The sequence below is a fragment of the Entelurus aequoreus genome, linkage group LG05 (assembly GCF_033978785.1).
Source record: "Entelurus aequoreus isolate RoL-2023_Sb linkage group LG05, RoL_Eaeq_v1.1, whole genome shotgun sequence".
Lineage (NCBI taxonomy): Eukaryota > Metazoa > Chordata > Actinopteri > Syngnathiformes > Syngnathidae > Entelurus > Entelurus aequoreus.
Window position 1 is genome coordinate 63255551 of NC_084735.1, and position 25354 is coordinate 63280904.

The following is a 25354-nucleotide window of genomic DNA, read 5'->3' on the forward strand; positions in this document are numbered from 1 at the left end:
ATGTGTCCAGATCCGATTTTGTTATCTATTTTTTGCCATGTTTGTTCAGCCTCTTCAAATGTGATGGATCCTCATCTCGGAGATAATCGCTTTATTCTGGAATGTTCCAAAGCCTCCCTCCTTCCATGCAGAAGGTGGAGACCAGCTCAGAAATCATAAGGTCTAGTGCAAAAACAAGTGTGCCTTACTGAGATTTCAAACCACTCTTATGATGGAAAAGGCCAAGTTTCATTGTGGTGAAAAGAGCTTTGTTTCCAAAGTTACCCAAAAATAGTTTTCTGATTACAGACCATTTCATGTGAGCATGATAACATTTGTGTTATAAACTGATTTTACTGTGTGCAATGTGCAAAACCCAAAACCAGTGAAGTTGGCACCTTGTGTAATTCATAAATAAAAACAGAATACAATGATTAGCAAATCCTTTTCAATTTATATTCAATTGAATAGACTGAGAATTTTATTTTTTCTGCAAATAATCATTAACTTTGAATTTAATGGCAGCACACATTGCAAAAAAGTTTGCACAGGGCCATGTAACTGTTACATGGCCTTTCCTTTTAACAACACTCAGTAAACGTTTGGGAACGGAGGAGACCAATTTTTGAAGCTTTTCAGGTGGTATTATTTCCCATTCTTGCTTGATGTACAGCTTAAGTTGTTCAACAGTCCGGGTTCTCCGTTGTGGTATTTTACGCTTCATAATGCGCCACACATTTTCAATGGGAGACAGGTCTGGACTACAGGCAGGCCAGTCTAGTACCCGCACTCTTTTACTATGAAGCCACGCTGTTGTAACACGTGGCTTGGCATTGTCTTGCTGAAATAAGCAGGGGCATCCATGATGGATGGCAACATATGTTGCTCCAAAACCTGTATGTATCTTTCAGTATTAATGGTGCCTAATGTGTAAGTTACCCATACCTTGGGCACTAATACACCCCCATAGCATCACAAAGACTGGCTTTTGAACTTTGCGCCAAGAACAAGCCGGATGGTTCTTTTCCTCTTTGTTCCGGACGACATGACGTCCACAGTTTCCAAAAACAATTTGAAATGTGGACTCGTCAGACCACAGAACACTTTTACACTTTGCATCAGTCCATCTTAGATGAGCTTGGGACCAACGAAGCTAGCGGCGTTTCTGTGTGTTGTTGATAAATGGCTTTGGCTTTGCATAGTAGAGTTTTAACTTGCACTTACAGATGTAGCGACAAACTGTAGTTACTGACGGTGATTTTCTGAAGTGTTCCTGAGCCAGGCTGGACAGGCTGTCCTCACTCAGGTCCGCACGGACCTGGAGGGGGCATGCCTTAAGTCCGGCTGGAAATAGGGAGAAATTCGGGAGAATGGTTGTCCCGGGAGATTTTCGGGAGAGGCATTGAAATTCGTGAGTCTCCCGGAAAATTCGGGAGGGTTGGCAAGTATGGTACAGTGATTTCTCCAGATTCTCTGAACCTTTTGATGGTATTGCAGACCATAGATGGTGAATGTGGAGGTTGCCCTCCTGTGGGTCCTCCAGACCACCAAGCATTGCCATGAGAGCCCGGGTCGGGGTTACAACAGTCTTTATTTTTAATAGTGTCCTCAGGTTGCTTTTCAGCAATTGTCTGTGTGTCTTCCTTTCCCTATGAGTCTGTGCTGTCGCTCTTGCTCCAGCTCCAACAACATCTCTCCTTCCGGCTGCTGCTTATACAGGGCAAACGGTGATTAGATAACAAGGTCCACCTGGGCCATCTACACACCTGTCGCTGACTTCGAGGCCGGTCCTGGCACACCCCGTTCCGCTGCAGGCCACGCCCCCCTCCACAGTAAAATCCCTGAATTCCTTGCAATAGCTCGTTGAGAAATGTTGTTCTTTAACTGTTTGACAATTTGCTCACGCATTTGTTCACAAAGTGGTGACCCTTGCCCCATCCTTGTTTGTGAATGACTGAGCATTTCATGGAAGCTGCTTTTATACCCAATCATGGCACCCACCTGTTCCCAATTAGCCTGTTCACCTGTGGGATTTTCCAAATAAGTGTTTAATGAGCATTCCTCAACATTCTCAGTCTTTTTTGCCATTGTGCCAGCTTTTTTGAAACATGTTGCAGGCATCAAATTCCAAATGAACTAATATTTGCAACAACAAAAAAAAGTTTACCAGTTCGAACGTTAAGTATCTTTGCAGTCATTTAATTGAATATAGGTTGAAAAGGACTGGCAAATCATTGTATTCAGTTTTTATTTATGATTTACACAATGTGCCAACTTCACTGGTTTTGAGTTTTTGTGATTCTTCTAAAAAGTAGCACATTCCATCCATCATTGCATTGTGCCACACCACTGTTCAATCTCTTCATTAGGCTTTATTGTATTGTGTGTATATTTCATGTGTGTACTATGACTGTCAAAGTTATCATTAATCACAGAAAATGATGGCATGAATCTAATATGAAAAGGCAGATTGACTAATATCTACACAATTTATTTAGACCGCACCTGCCCATTTACCTTAACGGTGGATGATTACCTGAAAGTTGTCGCAGGTTATTATACGGTCTGATTAGGTCAATACATAATGAGTGAGGAGACTGCAACTGGTGAGTTCGGTGGCAAATTTTGCTTTAAAATACTAGCACTTGAGACAAAAACGATCTAATTTGCATATATTGTAGAAATGAATTATCTTTTCACCGAGTGCATCAGTTTAAAATGCTATTTTAAAACAAAACACATTTTTAAGGCAGCTGCGAGCAAGAATGCTATTGGCACATCAACAACAAGCTACGCTAGTGGCAATGTTATTCAGTGCTCATAGATTTTTGGCAGCAACTGTGATTAATCAAAATTCCAGTGTGATTAATCTGATTTTAAACACTTAAACACACTAGTGCTGTCAAAGAATACCGATGTTGAAGTTTCAATTCACTTCTGAGTTGAAATTTTATGATTGTGGAATAATTTTGTTATGAGTGCAAATTAATTACAAAATAACAATGTAACTGAAATATAAATGTAAATAGCGAATCATTAGAACAAAAGTTATGATTTGTTCTAAAGGTTTATGCACACAAAATACTTGAAGCGCATGTAGAGTACAGGTTTTAAATGACATTCACAAATCAAAAACTGAGTTTTTATGAATGTTTAGGTTCCATAACTTAATCCAGTCCAGATTTAAGAACTTTAAGTTTTTGATGTGGACCCGGACTAATCTTCTAATGTCTAAGAATGGTTAAATGTATCTTTATTCTGTTTGTGAAAATGCGATAGTTTCACAAATCACTACCTGTGTTTTTATGAACTTTCAGGGTCTGTGGGATGATCTAGTCCAGATTTGAGAACTGTAAATACAGTGGTTGGACCTGGACTAATGTGGTCAACGTCTTTGAAATAGGGTTAAACTAAATGTATTATATTTTACTAGTAGATTGAAGGTTTCACAAACCATAAACATGATTCTTTACGCAGCATCTGTTTTTGTTACATTATTTTTGTCATGTTGCACTGGTGACAAAATTATTTAATGATTATAACATTTCAAGTGTAAAATATCAGTCTGGTATTATCAGTCTAGTCCAGGGGTCGGCAACCCAAAATGTTGAAAGAGCCATATTAAACCATAAAGACAAGAAACAAATCTGTCTGGACCGGCAAATAACAGTAAAAGCCTTATATAAGTGTGATAATGAAGGAAATCCATGATGTGTCTATGTTAGCCCCAATAGCATGTTAGCATCGATTAGCTTGCAGCCATGCATTAACCAAATATGCCTGATTAGCGCTCCACATAAGTCAGTAACATCAACAAAGCAATGAAACAATGTGGTAAAACACGTAAACAAACTGCTGCATCAGTCTACACAAGTACGGTGAGTTCAAGAACCGCCGAAATTAGGACAAAACTGCACTAGCAAAATACTCTCATCAGTGAAGCATAAACACAAACCTATTAAACAGTTTTTTTCCTAACAATTAGAAAGGTTTGTGTCATGCTTGTCCTCCTTCATGAGCCATATTAAAACAATATTTCCCCCCATCTTTTCCATTTTTGAAAAAGCGCCACAAGGGCCGCATACGGCTCTAGAGCCACAGGTTGCGACCCCCGGTCTAGACCATAAACATTTACCTGCTCATTTGCTCAATTATCAAACCACACCTACTTGATTTGAAAATTTTATTGTTTAAAGATATGTATTTAAATGCACGTTACAAAGCCAATAATTAGTAAATGTATATTTTGCGTATGTGTGATGCTAGAAAATATGGGGATAAAAAAGGTCTGGCCCCAGTCTTTAAAGAATTATACAAACAATTATAATAAGAAGGAAGAAAACCCTCTTAAAAGCATTCAGGCTTACAGGATCAAAAACAGGATAACCTTGCAAAGTGTTATCCCCAAAAGGCACTTAATAGGGGCAAACAATTACTAGCATTTGCCATCAAAGAAAAAAGGTATAATAGTAAAAAAAAAGATGCACAATTTGAATATTACTAAAAGGGAGAATCAAGCATGAATATTTAAAATGTACTGAAAGACACCAGTTTTGCATGTTGATTGGTCTTTTTTTTCTGGCTGTGAAGTTGTACAGCTGCTACTCGGCTTGTTCTTATAACTTTGGCCAGTCAAAGAGAATTAAAAGAAAATACTTGAAGCAACTCGGGGTGCTTTTTTTGCATAGGTTAAAACCACAAATACATTTTTAGCTGATCCAACATTTTTAATCAATATTAAAAGATTGCAGGAAGGATCCACAAGAAGTCTTGTGACAACATTAGATTTTAAATAAAAAGTTTGGACCCAACACAGGGCTGCAACATACAATAAAAACAACTTTCCCAAAATGGAAAATAATAAGCAAGACACTTTGCACAAATAAACAAGTGATAAGCTAATAACCACAGTCTGTTTCAATTGATCTGAAAATGTGCTACTAAATGGTCCCTCAGAAAAGTGTGGCACGGTGGTGGATGCAGCAATGACGTAAAAAATTAAAGTTATGAATAAAAACTATCATTCAAGTCGACCTCCGTAAAAAACCTTTATGCTCAACTTCCACGCTGCAAAACGCTTGACTCACTGACCCCTTCAACCCACGCTGACTTTCTCCATTCCTGTCTTAACAGCCAATAAGACACAATCAGACCCCAATTTAATGGTGAGTAAGTGAACCTTTTAGATCTCAGTTTGAATGCAGCGCCTACTTGTGGGGCTCACAGGCTGTGCAGCAGTGTCACGAGTGGGTCCGCTAAGGTTGTCATGGGGATTGGCGGTGTTGCCTTCACCCTCTTCAGTAATGAACAGAACACTATCTGTCGGGGAGGCAGGCGGCGATGAAGACACGAGGCAGTGGCTGAAGGCAGAGTGGCTCCTATGAGGCAGGAGCTGCTCCAGGCGATCGTGCTCCACTTCGGGCATGGGCGTGACAGCCAGCTTGCCCAAGACGACAGAGGTGGCGGCTGCGCGAGGCTCCGCCGTGTCAGAGCACAGGGGGTGAGCCGTTCTCACAGTTTCTGGGTCGGAGCAGCTGAGCTCCGACGACAAGTGGCTGCAGTGCGAGTCAGCCACCGACGGCAGGCTGCCGCTCAGCGAGGGCAAGTCGAACTCTGAGGAGTTGGTGCTGCGGCGCTCAAGCAGCTGAGCGTCCGTGTGGTTCATTTTGGATTCCGCCTTGCCTCGCTTCCACAGTTTCCCTTTGTTCTTCTTGCACGCTGCCGCGGGGTCCTCTTTTGACCAGGGCGAAGGCGGGCGGCCATGACCGTCGGACGGGCCAGCCGTCGCCCCTTTGAAGCCTGTGGTCCCGCTGCTGCTACAACTGGCTTCATCCAGGCTGCTGCTGGCGCTGCAGTGTCTCACCTTTTCCTCTTTGGACTCCACGTCTGTTTGACCCTCCACACTGTTGTCTCTGTACAGCACACAGTCACACATTTATTGTTTTTAAAAAGAGGGAAAACTTGTACATAATCGTCGCATTAAAGAATAACTGAAATGCAATTGCTCCTTGCCTGTTAGATATACTCGTCACTGGGGCTGGGTATTATTTGTCAAATCCCTTCATAATGTTCAAAATCTATTAATCACATAAATATTGAAAATGTCTTAAATCTGCTACATAATACAAATCAACTTATTTTTTTTCTCTTCACCATAAAAAAAAAGTATGGATTATTTTACCTTCCTCAAGTCGCAAAACTGCAATGTTGAAAAGGATTTGCATGTGAAAGTGTACCGGGAATTGTCTTGATGATTGCACTAAGGTATTGTTTCTTCAAGTGCAAAATAACAACAGTAAAAATGTTAGATATTCTTCTGGGACTCTTGTTGCCGCAGTCGAACAGAATGTAACGCATCGTGAAGTTTTCTGGCATACTTGACACTGCTTTGTGTGCTAAAACAGGGGTGCCCGCACTTTTTCTGCAAGCGAGCTACTTTTCAATTGACCAAGTCGAGGCGATCTACCTCATTCATATATGTTATTTACATTTATTTATCTATTAAAGCGACATTTTTGTTAAGGTGTTTAATGATAATACAAGCATGTTTAACACACAGATTCCTTTCTTTCATGAAGACAAGAATATAAATTGGTTTATTATCTGATTCTGAAGACTTGCATTGATTGGAATCAGACAGTAGTGCTGATAACGTCTGCATTTTTAAACAGAAGAGAAAAAAAGTCGTCCTTTCTGTCCAATATCACATGAAAGTGGTTGGTTTTTGGCATCTTAGTTGTCCAGCTTCCATACTCGTTTTTATACACTACAAGAAATACATTGGCGGCAAATTCCGTAGCTTGCTAGCTTGTGCACGCCAGCTTTCTGAGACTCTTGTTTTGTTAGCGCAGGCAGGATGAAGCAGCACGTTTATATCACCCGAACGCCTCCCTAGGGAGGTGTTTAGGGCATGTCCGACCGGTAGGAGGCCACGGACCCAGGACACCTTGGGAAGACTATGTCTCCCGGCTGGCCTGGGAACGCCTCGGGATCCCCCGGGAGGAGCTGGATGAAATGGCTGAGGAGAGGGAGGTCTAGTCTTCTCTGCTTAGGCTGCTTCCCCCGTGACCCAACCTCGGATAAGTGGAGGAAAATGGATGGATGGAACTGTGCAGTTGCTCTTTAGAGTTTTGACACCAGGTACAGCGCGAGAGCAGAAATAAAGTGTTTCTCGCCTTCCTGTCGGTCATTTTTTCTTAATAATGAGCTTGCAGCAGCCAGCGTCATCTCAGAAGACCCTTGGGTGCCGTGAATGTCAATCAAGTGACGAAAGTGACGTCTTGGTGAAGATTGATGTTCGCTAAGAAGGTCTATTTTTTTGATGCCTGGCTGGCGATCGACTGACACTCTCCGCGATTGACCGGTAGCTTGCGATCGACGTAATGGGCGCCCCTGTGCTAGATGAACATGTAAACAAAAGAACCTCGCGAGCAGGACTGCTGTAATTTTTTCAGCTGTGATCTTACAAGACTCAATTACAAATATAATCAATAATAATAGCCGTTTCAGTCTGATGTTTACATGCCATGATCATAACGTGTATGTATGGTTCACTTCAAACACGGACCGAAGCTGGCGAGTGCCGCTGTAAAACTTGGCCAACAAATGTTGCAACGGTTTCTCTTATGGTTTTTATCTTCATGGTCCATGTAAAATCAGGTGATAATATAATGTTAGTAAGTCCCTCACTTTATCTTGTTTTTCTCTGAATGGCTTGTTGTTGGCAGCTAATGTTAGCATAGTCAGCTGCTACTGCAGCCCCACGCACAAAACTACTTGGAGCTGTGGGGATAATCGTTATTAGGCCTTGCTAAGAATGAAAAGATATCGATTGATAATCGAATATTTTACCCAGCCCTAATTGTCAGGTTTTATCAACAGAGCCTAAAAGAATCAAGACGTGTAAGGATGCTTGACTTGCTGACCTTTCCAGAGGCATGTAGGCACTGAGAATGGAGCCAGCCATTGCTTTTGTGCTGGCGTTGTCGCTGATGGTCCCGAGGCTCACGGTGGCCGACTCGCCACTCAGACTGCAACGCTCCTTCTGGACGTCAGCCTGCACTTCCATCCTGGAAAGTATCCAACGGTGAATGGTGTGATTGTTCGCCACAGTCATGAAGGTGTTGATGTGAATTAATACCTGTTGTAGCAGCTTCCAGACAGGCTGCCGGTGATGCTGGTTCCGGCGAGGGCTGTGGTACTAACATTGTCGCTCATGTTGTCCCGCTGGGCAGAGCTGACGCCGCAGCGCTCCATGTGGCTACCACTCACGCTGAGGCTCAATCCTGTCAGGCCCCCCACGCTGGCGCCGTCAAAAAGGCTGGGGTTGTTCAGTCTGGTCTCTGCCACTGAAGTGGTATCTGCTCCGGGATCAGGTTTTACTGAGACTTGATTGAGAAACTTTTAGAGGCAGCAGAGAGTTTATTGTGGCTTACCCGTAGCTGCGGCACCACCACTCATGTTGTCGTTCTCGTCGTCAAACTCAATGCGCACCCCTTTGCCGTTGCCTGCAGACACGCCGCATCCGCCGCTCCGGCACAACGAGATGGGCACTACCCCGTAGACGTATGCCAACATGATGGGGACGCCAATTCCTGAAAACAAATAATACAATGCACCTGCTTATGTCGACAACCCGTCTATGTGGACCGTCTCATCGTCCTGGTCCACTGTGTTCTAGTTCATACTAAAAAAGTGCTCACTTAAAGGCCTACTGAAACCCACTACTACCGACCACGCAGTCTGATAGTTTATACATCAATGATGAAATCTTAACATTGCAACACATGCCAATACGGCCGGGTTAACTTATAAAGTGCAATTTTAAATTTCCCGCTAAACTTCCGGTTGAAAACTCCTTTGGATATGACGTTTGCGCGTGACGTAGCCAGTAGAACAGAGGTATGGCTCCCCCATTGAGGCCAATACAAAAAGCTCTGTTTTCATTTCATAATTACACAGTATTCTGGACATCTGTGTTGGTGAATCTTTTGCAATTTGTTTAATGAACAATGGAGATTGCAAAGAAGAAAGTTGTAGGTGGGATCGGTGTATTAGCGGCTGGCGGTAGCAACATAACAAGGAGGACTTACTTGGATAGCAGACGCGCTAGCCGATGCTAGCCGCCAACCGCATCTGTGATCGGGTGAAGTCCTTCGTCGCGCCGTCGATCGCTGGAACGCAGGTGAGCATGGGTGTTGATGAGCAGATGAGGGCTGGCTGGCGTAGGTGGAGCGCTAATGTTTTTATCATTTTTCTGTGAGGTCCGGTTGCTAAGTTAGCTTAAGCGTCGTTAGCAACAGCATTGTTAAGCTTTGCCAGGCTGAGAATTATTAACCGTGTAGTTACATGTCCATGGTTTAATAGTATTGTTGATCTTCTGTCTATCCTTCCAGTCAGGGATTTATTTATTTTGTTTCTATCTGCATTTGAGCCAGATGCTATCACGTTAGCTCAGTAGCTAAAGAGCTTCGCCGATGTATTGTCGTGGAGATAAGTCACTGTGAATGTCCATTTCGCGTTCTCGACTCTCATTTTCAAGAGGATATAGTATCCGAGGTGGTTTAAAATACAAATCCGTGATCCACAATAGAAAAAGGAGAGAGTGTGGAATCCAATGAGCCAGCTTGTACCTAAGTTACGGTCAGAGCGAAAAAAGATATGTCTTTCACTCCATTCTAGTCCGTCACTCTAACACGTTCCTCATCCACAAATCTTTCATCCTCGCTCAAATTAATGGGGTAATCGTCGCTTTCTCGGTCCGAATCGCTCTAGCTGCGTTGAAAACAATAGGAAAATATGAGGAGGTGAACAACTGACTACGTCGCTTTACTTCCGGTAGGGGCAAGGCTTTTTTTTATCAGAGACCAAAAGTTGCAAACTTTATCGTCGTTGTTCTATACTAAATCCTTTCAGCAAAAATATGGCAATATCGTGAAATGATCAAGTATGACACATAGAATGGATCTGCTATCCCCGTTTAAATAAAAACATTTCATTTCAGTAGGCCTTTAAGAAGACATGAAATTTGAGACCCAGTGTCTCAAATTTGAGACATGAAAAATCTGTCTTGGCATGTATTGTTAACTTCATCTTTAGCAAACGCAACAATGGCAACTATTGTCTCCGTACATAACATCAAAACGTGCACACTGTGATTTCTTGTCAAAAATAAAAGCATGGCGGTATTAACCTGGATTAGGGCTCTGCGATATGGCTGAAAACTATCGCAATATACTGTAAGTGTTTTATATCGGGCAATATCAATAATTATTTATATTTTTTATGACCTATCAAGAATAAGAACTAGAACTATACTAAATGTGAACATTTTTATTTTAAATGTGACCTTCCTCTGATTACAATACCCTCAGCTATCAAGGCAGAGGGGGAGGGAAATGTCAACCCCACTATGGAAAACACTCAATCTAAACAAAATTCTAAAATCACATTGAACAATAACCTCTTAAAATTAAGGAGCAAAAATAAATGCCTGATAAAGTCTAACAAAATATTGCAAAGTGTGGAAATGCAAACAGAGAACTTGACAAGGTGCCAGGAATTTATGACTGTGTAACAATTATGGGCTTGCTGCAAAGCAAGCGCCCATTCACATGCTGCACAGCAGCAGTGAATGGGCGCGGTAATGCAGCCAGCCCATATTAATATTGCTTGGACTTATCCTTTATTTTTATGGGCCTGCTCTGAAGAAAGCAGGCCCATAGTTCACAGTTCATTATTATTATGGGCCTCCTGCAATGCAAAGCGCCCAGTGAAACAGCAGTGAATGGGCGCTTGCAATGCAGTAGCTCATATTCTTCTTCTTCATACTTATTTAATAAACTTATTATAGTTCTATCTTATTCTGCCGCGATCAATGCGAGACGAACCAGCTAACCCCTCTCAGACAGTCCCCCACAACCCACTAGCCCAGTTCACCGCACCCAGCCATCACCCACTAACACTCCATCAGTCTTGACCAAGTGAGGAGGGAGTTGGGAAGGAACAAGGTCAGGAAGGCTACAGGCCCAGATGGCATCAGTTCCAGGCTACTCAGGGAATGTGCGGACCAGTTAACAGTTGTGGTCCATTATATTTTTAACCTGTGCCTCAGCCTAGAACAAGTCCATACACTCTGGAATGTAATCACCTGCATTTGAACACCAGCTAAAAAACAACAACTTGTGATTGACTTCCGGCGGTCAGCTCCACCACCCACACCGATGAACATCCAGGGATCAGATACAGAAATAGTGGACTTACTTAAATACCTGGGTGTGCACCCCAACAATAAACTGGACTGGACTCACAATTTAAACGCTTTGTACAAGAAGGGTCAAAGTCGTGTACACCTCTTTAGATTGAGGTCCTTCAGGGTGTGCAGGTCACTGCTCCTCACCTTTTACGACACTGTGGTGGCTTCTGCAGTGATATATGCTGTCATTTGCTGGGGTGGGGGCAGCACGATCAGAGACAGGAATAGACTTAATATACAGATTAAGAGTAAGAGAGCTGACTTCGTCCTAGGCTGTCCCTGGACAGCATTGAGGAAGTGGCTGACAGAAGAATGCTGACCAAGTTGACATCCATAACGCCCAATCCCTCTCACCCCATGCACAACACTGTGGAGGCACCGAGCAGCTCCTTCAGACTGTTACATCCACAGTACAAGAAGGAGCGCTACCGCAGGTCCGTTCTGCCCACAGCCATAAGACTGTACAACGCCGTGATTACTGTGATGTTTTTTGTTGGTGTGCAATACAGATGTTAAGTGTTTTTTTGTTGTATTTTATCTTCTATCTACACATATTAGTAGTGAGCAATGTGTAGTATTTATGACTTTTTTTTGTTTTCCCATTACATTTTACTTCTGTTACTGTATATAAAAACCTGCACTGCAACAATGTAATTTCCCCATTGTGAGATAAATAAAAGTCTGTCCTATGTAAAAAAAACTGTATAAAACATATGATAAAATATATGTAAAAATAAAATATAAATACATTAAAAAGTTAATAAAAACATAACACTAAGAGAATAATAGTAATAATAGCAATAAATAAGATGGAAAATAACAATGAAAAAACAAGTGTCATTAACATGAGTAAAAAGCCTGATTAAAAAGGTATCTTTAGTTAAAAAAAAACATTCAACAGTCTCTGCAGTCCTGAGGCAGAGTCTCTGGCAGGCTGCTCCACAGGTAAGGTCTTTAGTGGCTGAAATCCGCCTCACCGTGGGTCTTTGTTCTGGCATTTGATAAAGATAAAAGGCCAGTGGCAGAGGACCTCAGGATCCGCAAGGGTTGATACAGTAAAAGCAGGTTGGATGGGTATAAAGGCTTAAGGCCAATAAAACATTTGAAAACTAATAATATAACTTTAAAATTGACCCTGAAGCGGATGGGAGCCAAAGCAGGGACTTTAAAACTGGTGTAATGTGCTTATGTCTCTGGCCAAATGAATGTGCAAGAACTGCTAGTTTCAGTTTAGATTTTAGCTATGTCAACAACCGCCTAGGTCTGATTGGCGTCAACATAAATAGGTTTTACTGTATTTGGGCATATTTCCTTTTACATGAGTAAAACTATTATTGGTTTCTTACCGACAGTGACGGCTGCCACAGCGGGAGACACAATGACGGACAACGTCACGCCCCCGGCAATGACCAGGTTCCTCTTGTGCTTGGAGATGTCTTTGCCCTCATATCGATTATGGATCTGGTGGCAGCATCATGATTGAAGTTTAGGTATGTAGCGGCTGGCGAGTGTATCGTGCGAATCCTAACCTTCCTGCCCACGTAAACGGGGATGCCGATGATCATCGCAGGGAAGGCGATTCCTGCGATGAGTGCAATCCCCACGGGCGCGCCCACTAAGGTGCCAAGCTGCCACAGGATCTTCTTCTTTCTGCTCCAGGGCTTCTTTCCCCAGAAGGTGCAACCTGACGGACTGAGAAGGGGGAGTTGAATATTTGATACATGGGCACTCTTCAAACTAAAGTCACCATCTTGTAATTAGTTTTATCCCCAGAGGCTTCTGAGGAAATAAGCGGCAGGTACTGGAAAGCAGCTTACCTCAGATAGTGCAGGTCAGAGATCTCTTTCATGCAGAGCCAGCAGAACTCGCAGCCGCAGACGGCGCAGGTCATGTGATTACAACTCCCGTCGTTCATCTTAATAATGCAAGCAGCGCAGCGGGGGCACGGTTTGATGTCATCACCTTTTGGACACGCACACATATGAGCTGCTTTATCACATGCAATCAATGTATTCACTGTCAGTGTTTAGTGTTTTTTGTTCTTTTTGTGGTTACCTGCGGCGCCGCTCTCTTGGCTGTAGCTGAGTGACGAGGACCTGAAACTGCGCAGGCGGAAGTGTTGCGCCCGCTGTTGCCGCGCCGTGTCGCACGTCTGGTTGGGGTGCCACAGCTGCTTGCAGTGGTAGCAAAACTCCGTGCCGCAGCCCTCGCGGCCGCATGTGATTTTCGGGCAGCTGGCACAACCGAAAGCGATGACTGCGTAACTGTGGATGGTAAATAGGAAGGTTCACTGGACGCAGTTGCTCAGGTCTACACTAGAGGGCAGCTAATATGCCCATATATCCCATCCACAGTGTGATGTGGAGTGCATTTGGAAAGTACTCACAGCGCTTCACTTTTTCCACATTTTATGCGGCAGCCTTATATTAAAATAGAATACATTCATATTTGTCCTCCAAATTCTAAAGACAATACCCCATAATGACAATTTGATATTTTTTATTTTGAAAATGTATTTAAAATAAACTGCAAAAAAAAAAAAATCACATATACATAAGTATTCACAACATTGACCACCATAACACACTAACAGACATTAACACCAGCCATACATAGACGGGCAGCGCTTTGTTGTTAAGGCGGCCGCCTTAACAACAAAGAGCCACCGCCTAAACTAACATCTTAACAAGATGTTAGCATTGTCCCACCCACAGAACCATCTGATTGGTTACACACAGAGCGGTAACAGCCAATCAGCAGTGTGTATTCAGAGCGCATGGAGTCAGTGCTCATGGCACAGGCAGGTGGGGTGAGCAGATAGGTGTTTAGCAGGTAACCATAATAAACACCTCCCAGTCCTCTACAACTCAACTACTAGTAACATCACTATGAGCCCATTGACGTTCTAGAAACATAAGCGGCAGCTCAGCTCGCTCGCAGTCCTTGAGGTAAAGGCTAATTAGCATTTAGCGTAACGTAGCTCATTGTGCGGTGTGTGTGCATGCGTGCGTGCGCGCATGTGTGTGTGCGTCCCACATGAAACGGACAGCAAAGCCCTGTCTGCTAGTTGTTAACTGTAGGTCAATAATGTTGGTCTTTTTCTCCTTTTTCTGTGTTGATTGAGCTGTGTTGAAGCAGCAAAAAACGACATAATGTTAAATGAAGAGTTTCCTGAAGCTGTCTCTAATAGTTTATATAATAATGTAACTGCATCATAAAGCCTACATGAACTCCATGGTGTTCAGGGATGAATAGTATCTTCTATTGCTATTGTACTATTTTTTCAGCTATAGTTACATTAATCATTAGTAATGTAGCAGCCTAGTTTTGAATGGTCCCTGCTATCACATGTTGATAAAAATATAACATTTACATAATAAAACTCAACTACTGGCTTCCCAAATACTGTAAAAATTAAGCATGATGAGTTGAGCATGTCAGCATGTGGCCCCACTTTTAATTCTTTTTTTCAAACGCTTATTGCAAACGCTTACTTACAGTAAGTCATTAATTTGACTTAGTAAGTCATTATTTTGTCATTTTGACTTAGTAAGTCATTATTTTGACTTAGTAAATTACTAAGTCAAAATATTGACTTACTAAGTCATAATGACATACTTAGTAACTCAGGTAACTAGGACTGTTTTGTGTTTTGTTTTTACTTTACGAAAAAAATATCGATCAAGATATGTATTGTATATCGCCATTCAGCAAATGGATGTTATTTTGAAATGTAAAATATTTGTATTTATTATAAGATATTTTTATTTGGTTATTTTTTAATAAATATGTGTTCAATGTAATCAAAATAATTTTCTGGGGAAAACACTGCTTGGTGGCAGTAACCGTGGTAAACTAATATAGTAGCTACAGCTGCTCCTTGAGTGACTGTTATATGGGTGCCACACATGAAACAATTGTTTGGACACACCACTGGTCATCTAATAGCACTCAAAGGTGGCTACATTTTGTTTGTTTAGCAACACAAGATAAGCTAATTTGTGTTTAACATATTTGTTTTGCTTTTCATTTTTGCTTGCTCACTTTTTACAAATTTAGCGATTGCGTCATTCCTCCAAAATCACGACAGTCATTTAATGGCTTTTTGGCTTAATGCCTCGTGTGCCACATAAACGAGCAACCGTAGAAATTACAAACAGACAAAAATTTGGAAGAATCCTTTAAAATTTAGTTTCTTACCCACAGTCGGGGGCAGGGCACCAGCGGCAGTCAGGCTCTGCCACCAGCCACCGCCTGAGCATGAACTCCTCGTACTTCTCCATGAGGGCACGGTCGGCCAGGATAATGCTGATGTCGTGGGGGTTGAAGCGCTCCGAGCACTCCGGGCAGCAGATGTTGACCCGTGATTCTGAGATCTCGATGCGCAGATACTGTCGCAGGCAGTCAGCGCAGGAGCGGTGATGGCAGGTCATGATGTCTGGGAAGCGGTCGCGGGCGTGGCACAGCAGGCACAGCGGGCACTCCAGCAGCTCCGACGTAGACCCCGTCACCGAGGACGCCGACACGGCCCCCGGAATAGAGTTGGCCGACGTTCTGTCTGCCGAAGTCTCAGACGGGACATTGTCTACGCTGACCAAGCAGTCAGGCACAGATCCGTCGGGCACAGCTTTGGACTTGCAATTGGGCTCGCGGTCGGCCCGACGCCGCCTGCCAAAGATCGCTTGGAGTGAGATGCTGCGTTTCTTGGTGGTCTTCCTGACAGAGGGCAGGCTGTTGGAGGAGGCTGCAGAGTTGAGTTCCCGCTCTGAGCCTGCGCTCCCATGGTGCTGCTGGTGCAGGGTGCTCATCCCGCACGACTTGCTGTTGGCAGCCACAGATCACCACGGTTAGGGAGAAGGGAGGTTAGGGAACCAGTTGGGGTTGGACTCATGTAAACAAAGACATGGGGAGTGGCAAAAAAAACCTGAAAAGGAAAGAAGAAGCATCATGAGTCAAAAATAATCAAGCCTTTAAACGTTGCCAGTCTGGCATTTTTATTTGAAAAAAAACCTGATGAATCATTCAAGTGTGCATTCAGGACAGTTTTTTCTCCATTGAGCAGCTTTAACAAAGTCTGGCCTGAAGCACTTCCTCCTTCTTCTGCCTCACACTACCAACCACTTAAGAAACGACTGACAGATGTATGCAAACACAAAAAAAATCCCCGAAGGGGAAAAGGCATTTGTGACAAAGCTAAGCGGCACAAAAGCAAGTAACACAGTGATGCTTTAAACTTCTTGTCCTGCTGATACATTTCCATCCACAGGGTTGGCAACAGATAAATAAAATATTCTGATGATACGCTCATGATTTGTGACCCAGGTTATTGTCATGGAATTAAGTCAATGTGTAGCAAACAGGCAATCTTTCAGCAGCTCAACTAAGTGTAAGTGAGCTGAAAAGGCCTGCATTAAGAGAACGAGAGGGACTTTCCATGTGAGTGTAGTCACAGAGTTTAAAAAAGCGAGTGTGACTGTGTGTGAGCATGTGCATTCTCAGATGCATGTATTCCAGTTTTATTGCTTGTGCATTATCAGCGCACAGGCTGTGCTTGTGTCCCAGTTCCTGAAAACCATCCCTGGGAGGAAGCCCGCCACAGCATCACCAATGGCTTCCAACATATGCGTCAGCTGACAATTCATCATGCCTGCCATGGTGAACCCACTGTTTCCCTTGCCATTGGGGGGACGCCCTGTACGCTCAACACCCCTGCTCTACAAACTAATTTAAAAGGGGAACTGCATTTTTTGGGAAATTTTTCCTATCGTTCACAATCATCATAAAAGACATGACGGATAGATTTTTAAAAATGCATTCTCAATATTAAATAGACGTAAGGCCGCTTACAGCGGAGCCAATGGGAGCTCCATTATTTCTCCCATAAAATCCAATATATAACCATTCAAAATCTGCCAACAATACTCCATTTACATTTCGTGACTTGAATATCAACCAGGTTCCAGTGATATTGTCATAAGCGCTAACGCAGACAAACTATTCATAGCGGCGCCGTGATCACCAGCGTGTGTGCCTAAGTTTACATCGAGTGGTCTGCTGCTTTTTCGCTTCCTTGCTCCCTATAAGTTTATTGTAGATCATAAATCAAGCATCTCACCTAGGGGTGTAACGGTACACAACAATTTTGGTTCGGTACGTACCTCGGTTTAGAGGTCACAGTTCGGTTCCTTTTCGGTACAGTAAGAAATCAACAAAATATAAATGTTTTGGTTATTTATTTACCAAATTTGTAAACAATGGCTTTATCCTTTTAACATTGGGAACACTATAATGGCGCTAAAATTTAAAAATTTTTTGATCTTAGCACCGCTTTCGATACTGTTGATCATAATATTTTATTAGAGCGTATCAAAACGCGTATTGGGATGTCAGACTTAGCCTTGTCTTGGTTTAACTCTTATCTTACTGACAGGATGCAGTGTGTCTCCCATAACAATGTGACCTCGGACTATGTTAAGGTAACGTGCGGAGTTCCCCAGGGTTCGGTTCTTGGCCCTGCACTCTTTAGTATTTACATGCTGCCGCTAGGTGACATCATACGCAAATACGGTGTTAGCTTTCACTGTTATGCTGATGACACCCAACTCTACATGCCCCTAAAGCTGACCAACACGCCGGATTGTAGTCCGCTGGAGGCGTGTCTTAATGAAATTAAACAATGGATGTCCACTAACTTTTTGCAACTCAACGCTGAGAAAACGGAAATGCTGATTATCGGTCCTGCTCAACACCGACATCTATTTAATAATACCATGTTAACATTTGACAACCAAACAATTACACAAGGCGACTCGGTAAAGAATCTGGGTATTATCTTCGACCCAACTCTCTCGTTTGAGTCACACATTAAGAGTGTTACTAAAACGGCCTTCTTTCATCTCCGTAATATCGCTAAAATTCGTTCCATTTTGTCCACAAGCGACGCTGAGATCATTATCCATGCGTTCGTTACGTCTCGTCTCGATTACTGTAACCTATTATTTTCGGGCCTCCCTATGTCTAGCATTAAAAGATTACAGTTGGTACAAAATGCGGCTGCTAGACTTGACAAAAACAAGAAAGTTTGATCATATTACGCCTATACTGGCTCACTTGCACTGGCTTCCTGTGCACTTAAGATGCGACTTTAAGGTTTTACTACTTACGTATAAAATACTACACGGTCAAGCTCCTGCCTATCTTGCCGATTGTATTGTACCATATGTCCCGACAAGAAATCTGCGTTCAAAGAACTCCGGCTTATTAGTGATTCCCAGAGCCCAAAAAAAGTCTGCGGGCTATAGAGCGTTTTCTATTCGGGCTCCAATACTATGGAATGCCCTCCCGGTAAAAGTTAGAGGTGCTACCTCAGTAGAAGCATTTAAGTCCCATCTTAAAACTCATTTGTATACTCTAGCCTTTAAATAGACTCCCTTTTTAGACCAGTTGATCTGCCGTTTCTTTTCTTTTCTTTTCTCCTCTGCTTCCCTCTCCCTTATGGAGGGGGAGTTGCACAGGTCCGGTGCCCACGGATGAAGTGCTGGCTGTCCAGAGTCAGGACCCGGGGTGGACCGCTAGCCTGTGCATCGGTTGGGGACATCTCTACGCTGCTGACCTGTCTCCGCTCGGGATGGTTTCCTGCTGGTCCCACTACGGACTGGACTTTCGCTGATGTGTTGGATCCACTGTGGACTGGACTTTCACAATATTATGTCAGACCCACTCGACATCCATTGCTTTCGGTCTCCCCTAGGGGGTGGGGGGTTACCCACATATGCGGTCCTCTCCAAGGTTTCTCATAGTCATTCACATTGACGTCCCACTGGGGTGAGTTTTTCCTTGCCCGTATGTGGGCTCTGTACCGAGGATGTCGTTGTGGCTTGTGCAGCCCTTTGAGACACTTGTGATTTAGGGCTATATAAATAAACATTGATTGATTGATATAATAATTCTGCCCACGTTAATCAACATTAAACTGCCTCAAGTTGTTGCTCAAATTAAATAAAATGACAAAACTTTTCTTCTACATATAAAAAGTGCAACATTAAACAGTTTTAAGTCAACTCATCATGCTTAATTTATTACAGCATTTGGGAAGCCTGCAGTTGATTTTTATTATGTAAATGTTATATTTTTATCAACATGTGATAGCAGGGACCCTACCATTCAAAACTAAGCTGCTGCATTTCTAATGATTAATGTAACTATAGCTGAAAAAATGGTACAATAGCAATATGAGAGACTATTCATCCCTGAACACCATGGAGTTCATGTAGGCTTTATGATGCAGTTACATTATTATATCAACTATCAGAGACAGAAACTTCATTTAACATAATGTCCTTTTTTGCTGCTTCTACACAGCTCAATCAACACAGAAAAAGGAAAGTGAAATAACAGGGCTTTGCTGTCCGTAACACACACACACACACGCACACACACATACACACCGCAAAATGAGCTAACATTACGCTAAAAGCGAATTAGCCTTCACCTCAAGCCAGGACTGCGAGCAAGCTGAACTGCCTTTTATATTTCTAGAAGTGATGTTACTAGTAGTTGACTGGGAGGTGTTTATTATAATTTGGGGAGAGTCAGCTGCCTGATGCTTACCTGCTAAACGCTAAGCACTGACGACATGCGCTCTGAATATGCACTACTGATTGGCTGTTACCGCTCTGAATACGCACTGCTGATTGGCTGTTACCGCTCTGTTTGTAACCAATCAGATGGTTGTGTGGGTGGGACAATGCTGGGTGTTGTGTAGAGGACTGACAGAGACAGAGGCAGAAGGAAGCGGAGGCGGCTACTTAATATGTTCGTGTGGAAACTCGTTCAGTACACCTCCGAACCGATACGGTTCAATACAAATACACGTACCATAACACCCCTAATCTCACCTGGACAAAAAGAAGTCTGAGTCGGTATTCCGACAAGTTGATACACTTTGACAGCCATTTAAGACCTGAAAATGGCCAGAACGACCACGAAAAGACGTTTGGTCCCCCTCTCCACCCCGTTTGTTCGGCATCCTAGCAGTCGGCATCTATTATGTTTGTTGGCTCTCATAAAGTTTGCAGTGAGCAATAATCAGTGATGAAGAAAAATAAAAGCAAATGTGATGCATTTTTTAGATTAATGCGCGCGTATGCTTAAAATAATTCAAATAAGTAAATATTAAATGTTATAATAAATGTGCTCGTTACTGCATACCATTTACTCACATCATGTATATAAAACCTCAATGGAGGTGTTTGGATGTTTTGTAAGGGTTATGTAGGACTCTATTGTAAGCGGACTTTTGAACGCATTTATTTAATATTTAGAATGCAAAAAAAAACCAAAACAACAATCGTCGTCATGTCTTTCATAATGATTGTGAACAATAGGCAAAATTCCAAAAAGTGCAGTTCCCTTTTAAGGATGCAAGGATTCTCATAGAACCGACCTACACCTTTTATTAGTGAACAAATTGAATAACCTAGTTACCTCATTGACAGCATCTCTTGATTCCTTTGAGAAAACATGGCATATCATATATAACTGGCGTGGAGCGATGACATCACTGTAATAACAGGCCTTTTTTCGACTTTCCGGATTATTAATTTTCTTTGATAAAGTTTAACTATTATTTAGGCGTGGGCGATAAATTTTGCTGGAGGATATATTGTCCTACAAATTATTGCTAATAAATGATATTGTTATGAGCATTATTTGAGACCAAATTTAGCACTATTGTCATCATAATATATAAGAATACAAATATTTAATTTCAGCGCAATAAACTTAAATATCAGTATTTTTTACCATCTTAATTGGAAGGGGGCTTTCTGTGTGTAGTTTGCATCTTCTCCCCGGGACTTGCGTGGGTTCCTTCCGGGTACTTCGGCTTCCTCCCACCTCCAAAGACATGCACCTGGGGAAAGGTTGGTTGGCAACACCAAAATAGGCCCTAGTGTGTGAATGTGAGCGTGAATGTTGTTTGTCCATCTGTGTTGGCCCTGCGATGAGGTGGAGCCCGAATGCAGCTGAGATAGGCTCCAGCACCGTCGCAAACCGAAAGGGACAAGCGGTAGTAAATGGATGGATGGATGGTAATTGGCGAAGTTGGTAGAGTGGCCGTGCCAGCAATCGGAGGGTTGCTGGTCACTGGGGTTCAATCCCCACCTTCTACCATCCTAGTCACGTCCGTTGTGTCCTTGGGCAAGACACTTCACCCTTGCTCCTGATGGGTGCTGGTAGCGCCTTGCATGGCAGCTCCCTCCATCAGTGTGTGGATGTGGAAATACTGTCAAAGCGCTTTGAGTACCTTGAAGGTAGAAAAGCGCTTTACAAGTATAACCCATTTATTTATTTATTTATAATTGGAAGGTAAGAACTTTTAACTTGCTAAATAAGTTTACAAAAATACAATGGCCTCAATCTGTTAGCAATAAAATTATTTCAATCAATATTTAACATCCTGAAGTGCCTTCTTTTTCATTTATTTATTTAATTCATTTATAAAAAAAATGCAAAAACAGCATTTAGCGTGAACAAAAAGGAGCAGAAAGAAGTTGCAAACGTATCCCTATCAGCACAAAGTTATATACAGTTGCAGTTCATTTGAGCTGTCTGATGCAGCAGTCTTATCAATTTCAGGGCATCAAAACACAAAATACCTTAATAAAGTGTCGTTCTTTTGTAGCATTGATCATTTGCATTCTTCTTCAACAAAAGACTGACTCATTTGATTGAGACACATCTTTCTTTTACAGCTGACTGAAACCTGGGTTTTGTAAAAACCTCAGTACCTTTTAGTTCATATGTACTTTTTCTCTTGGTAAATCTATTTTGCAAATTGTTTGGTAAACTTTCCATACAAGCTTTTTACCTAGTTTTTAGAAGGTTATACTCTAATTCATTCAATTTCAGTGTTTTTATTTGTATAAATAAAGGATTGGTTGGGTCTCTGTATCTACTTACACTCTAATCACCCTTTTCTGTAAAAAGACAAATGGAATAATGTATGTTTTTCAGGCACTTCCCGATACTTCAATGCAATAGGTCAGATATGCAATAGGTCAGATATGGAACAATCAATAAGTTATACAACAAAAAGAATACACTCCTATTTAGATTTTTTTTTTTTACTTTATACAGCACAGCTATTATTTTGGATACTTTTACTTTGACATTATCAATATGTGATTTCCATGTCAATCATAATACCTAGAAACTTAATCTCATGTGTCCTTTCAATTTCTAATCCATTAAGAACTAATGACGTGTCAACGTCCATCCTTTTACTACAAAAATCATGCATTTATATTTGCTGATATTTAAGGACAATTTATTGGCATTGAACCACACATCATTTTCGGGAATTAATTTTCTACAATTTGTAGGACGTCATTTATATTTTCTCAGGAAAAAAATAAGTGGTGTCATTGCAAATAGAATGCACCTAAGTAAATGAGACACAGTCACAATGTCATTAACATAAAAGAAAAAGTATAGGTCCTAAGACCGATACTTGAAGTACTTTGCAAGTTATATTACAATTTATAGACTTTAGGCTCCCGAATGAGACAAGCGGTAGAAAATGGATGGATGGATGTTGTCGATTTCAACAAACTGATTTCTGTTTTTTTAAAAGCTTGTAACCCATTGGTGTGCCACACCTCTTATACCATATTTATATAATTTATGCAACAATATCTTGTGGTCCAGCGTATTAAACGGTTTTTGAAGATCTACAAAGATGCTTACTAAATAGTGCTTTTTGTCTATTGCATTGGCGATTTCTGTAGTTAATTCCGTAATTGTTGTAGCAGCTGAATTATGACAAAACCCATACTGGCTGTTACTTAAAATCTTAAATTAATTAAGAAATGTATTCAGTCAATTTGCAAATAACTTCTCCAGAATTTTAGAAAACTGTGGAAGTAATGATATTGGTCTATAATTAGAACATTCAGATTTACTTCCTTTATTAAAGCGTGGAATTTTGTCCGCTATTTTCAGGTAGTCTGGAAATATTCCTGAAGTAAAGGACAAATTACAAATATATGTAAAAGGCTCAATAATTACATCTATAATTTGCTTCAACAATAGCATAATAATGTCAGTATAATCATTAGATTTTTTATTGGCACACTTCCGGACAATTGTCAGTATCTTACTCGTTTGTACGCTTTCAAAAAAATACTGTTAACATTATCTGGTACTGCTCCTCCATCGACCTGGAATATGTTGTAACAAGGTAGGGCAAATATTTACAAACTATTGAATTAATTTACAATTTCAGTTTTATTGTAAATGTCAGCATTATTCTTTGTAAAATTATTTGGAAAATGTGTTTTTACCTTGCCTTTTTGCATGACAGTATTTATAACACTCCATGTGTTTTTTGTACTATTTTTGTTTGTGTCTAACAATTTAGTATAGTAATCATTTTTTTGCTTTCTTATGATTCCAACTAATTTATTTTTATATATTTTATACTTACCTTCAGCATATTTGGTTCTTGATCTTAGAAACAATCTGTATTGTATTGTACTGTTTATTTTTTGCAGGCATTTTTCAGTCCATTAGTCATCCATGGATTAATAACGGTATTTCCCTTGGTATGAGCATTTACGTTGATAATTTTACAGTTTTTGTTTTATAGATTAATTAAAATTGTCATGGGAAAAGCGGTACAAAATGAATGGATGGATGAAAGACTCGCAGGCAGTATGACATTATCAGTGTACACTCTATCCCAGCTTTGTTTCTTCAGATCTTCTCTGAAGGCCTCTGAAGCCCTGCTATATTTATCACGTACGAATGTTGTAATTTAATCTTGTACAATATCCTAACGTTTTTTTCGAAAAAAGACAAATATAGGGAGATGATTGCTCACATCTGACAATAAGATACCACTAATTAATTTCCCATGTACATTTGTAAATATATTGTCAATGATAGTTGCACTGTGTAGTCACCCTTGTTAGTTTAGTTATCATTAGGGATAGATCTGTGCTGTTCATGTAATTCTTGAATTCACTTGATGCTTTAGAATTTCCCAGATCTATATTGAAATCACCATACAAAATTGATGATTTATTAGTTTTAGGTTTTTTCATTTGTTATTTCTCACACTAAGCATTTCAATCAGATTATCCACAGCAATTGTTTTTTGTTCAATAAGTATACATTTTAAATGAGATTGATTACATTTTACTTACTCTGTTTACATAGAATGTACAGTATTGTATCCTTCAATCTGTACGTCATTGATAGAGTCCTTCAACCAGTTTTCAGTTATAGCAGCCACTTTAAAGTTTTTATCTAATTGACAGAATAGTTCTTTAATTTTTACTAAGTTACACTTTAAAGGCCTACTGAAACCCACTACTACCGACCACGCAGTCTGATAGTTTATATATCAATGATGAAATCTTAACATTGCAACACATGCCAATACGGCCGGGTTAATTTATAAAGTGCAATTTTAAATTTCCCGGGAAACTTCCGGCTGAAAACGTCTAGGTATGATGACGTTTGCGCGTGACGTCAAGGGTTGAAGCGGGAGTATTGGGACACCATTGTATCCCAATACAAACAGCTCTGTTTTCATCGCAAAATTCCACAGTAATCTGGACATCTGTGTTGGTGAATCTTTTGTTCAATTAACAATGGAGACTGCAAAGAAGAAAGCTGTAGGTGGGATCAGTGTATTAGCGGCTGGCTACAGCAACACAACCAGGAGGACTTTAAATTGGATAGCAGACGCGCTACCGCGAGTACAGCTTTGGCTTCCAAACATTTGATCGCTTGCCCGTACGTGCGTGGCGCTATGTGCATGTCACGTACGTAACTTTGGGGAAATATATGTTTCTTGCCAACTCTGATGGCGGCCAGGGTGTCGTCGAAAGCTACAACGCCCGCCGCCGCGCCGCTGTCCTCACCTTGACTTTCTCCGTCTCCGGGCCGCCGACCGCACGATCATCGTGGTGAAGTCCTTCGTCGCGCCGTCGATCGCTGGAACGCAGGTGAGCACGGGTCGTGATGAGCAGATGAGAGCTGGCGTAGGTGGAATGTTTTTAGCATAGCTCTGTCGAGGTCCCGTAGCTAAGTTAGCTTCAATGGCGTCGTTAG

At 41.5% G+C, this 25354-nt stretch overlaps 2 protein-coding genes across 3 annotated transcripts in view; one reads left to right on the forward strand and one right to left on the reverse strand.

Annotated features, from left to right (window-relative positions):
- Nucleotides 1-7007, forward strand: part of LOC133650873 (sperm-associated antigen 1A-like) — a 31258-nt gene extending 24251 nt beyond the window's left edge. The window contains exon 8 of the mRNA XM_062048601.1: nt 50-7007. Coding sequence (XP_061904585.1) covers nt 50-64 — 15 coding nt within the window. The 3' untranslated portion in view covers nt 65-7007. The remainder of the gene's footprint in view (nt 1-49) is intronic.
- Nucleotides 4830-21069, reverse strand: LOC133650872 (E3 ubiquitin-protein ligase RNF19A-like). Of its 2 annotated transcripts, none has more exons than XM_062048598.1 (10): nt 21038-21069; nt 15434-16157; nt 13289-13497; nt 13051-13195; nt 12763-12925; nt 12580-12694; nt 8415-8573; nt 8120-8360; nt 7905-8048; nt 4830-5891 (listed from the first exon to the last, which is right to left on the reverse strand). In XM_062048598.1, exons 2-10 carry the CDS (start codon nt 16039-16041, stop codon nt 5162-5164), a joined length of 2514 nt encoding a protein of 837 aa, XP_061904582.1. In that variant the 5' UTR covers nt 16042-16157; nt 21038-21069; the 3' UTR covers nt 4830-5161. The 2 variants fall into 2 exon arrangements, with proteins under 2 accessions (XP_061904582.1, XP_061904583.1); XM_062048599.1 differs by having other exon boundaries at nt 8120-8339; nt 21038-21064.
- Nucleotides 21070-25354: the final 4285 nt, after the last annotated feature.

Excerpts from the sequence above, each read along its gene's own strand:
- LOC133650872 (XM_062048598.1), bottom strand. The coding sequence starts at position 16,041 with ATGAGCACCCTGCACCAGCAGCACCATGGGAGCGCAGGCTCAGAGCGG. Across the intron at positions 8,574-12,579 it reads TGTGGCAGCCGTCACTGTCG|GAATTGGCGTCCCCATCATG; the intron begins GTAAGAAACCAA and ends ATTTGTTTTCAG. Across the intron at positions 8,049-8,119 it reads TCTGGAAGCTGCTACAACAG|GATGGAAGTGCAGGCTGACG; the intron begins GTATTAATTCAC and ends GATACTTTCCAG.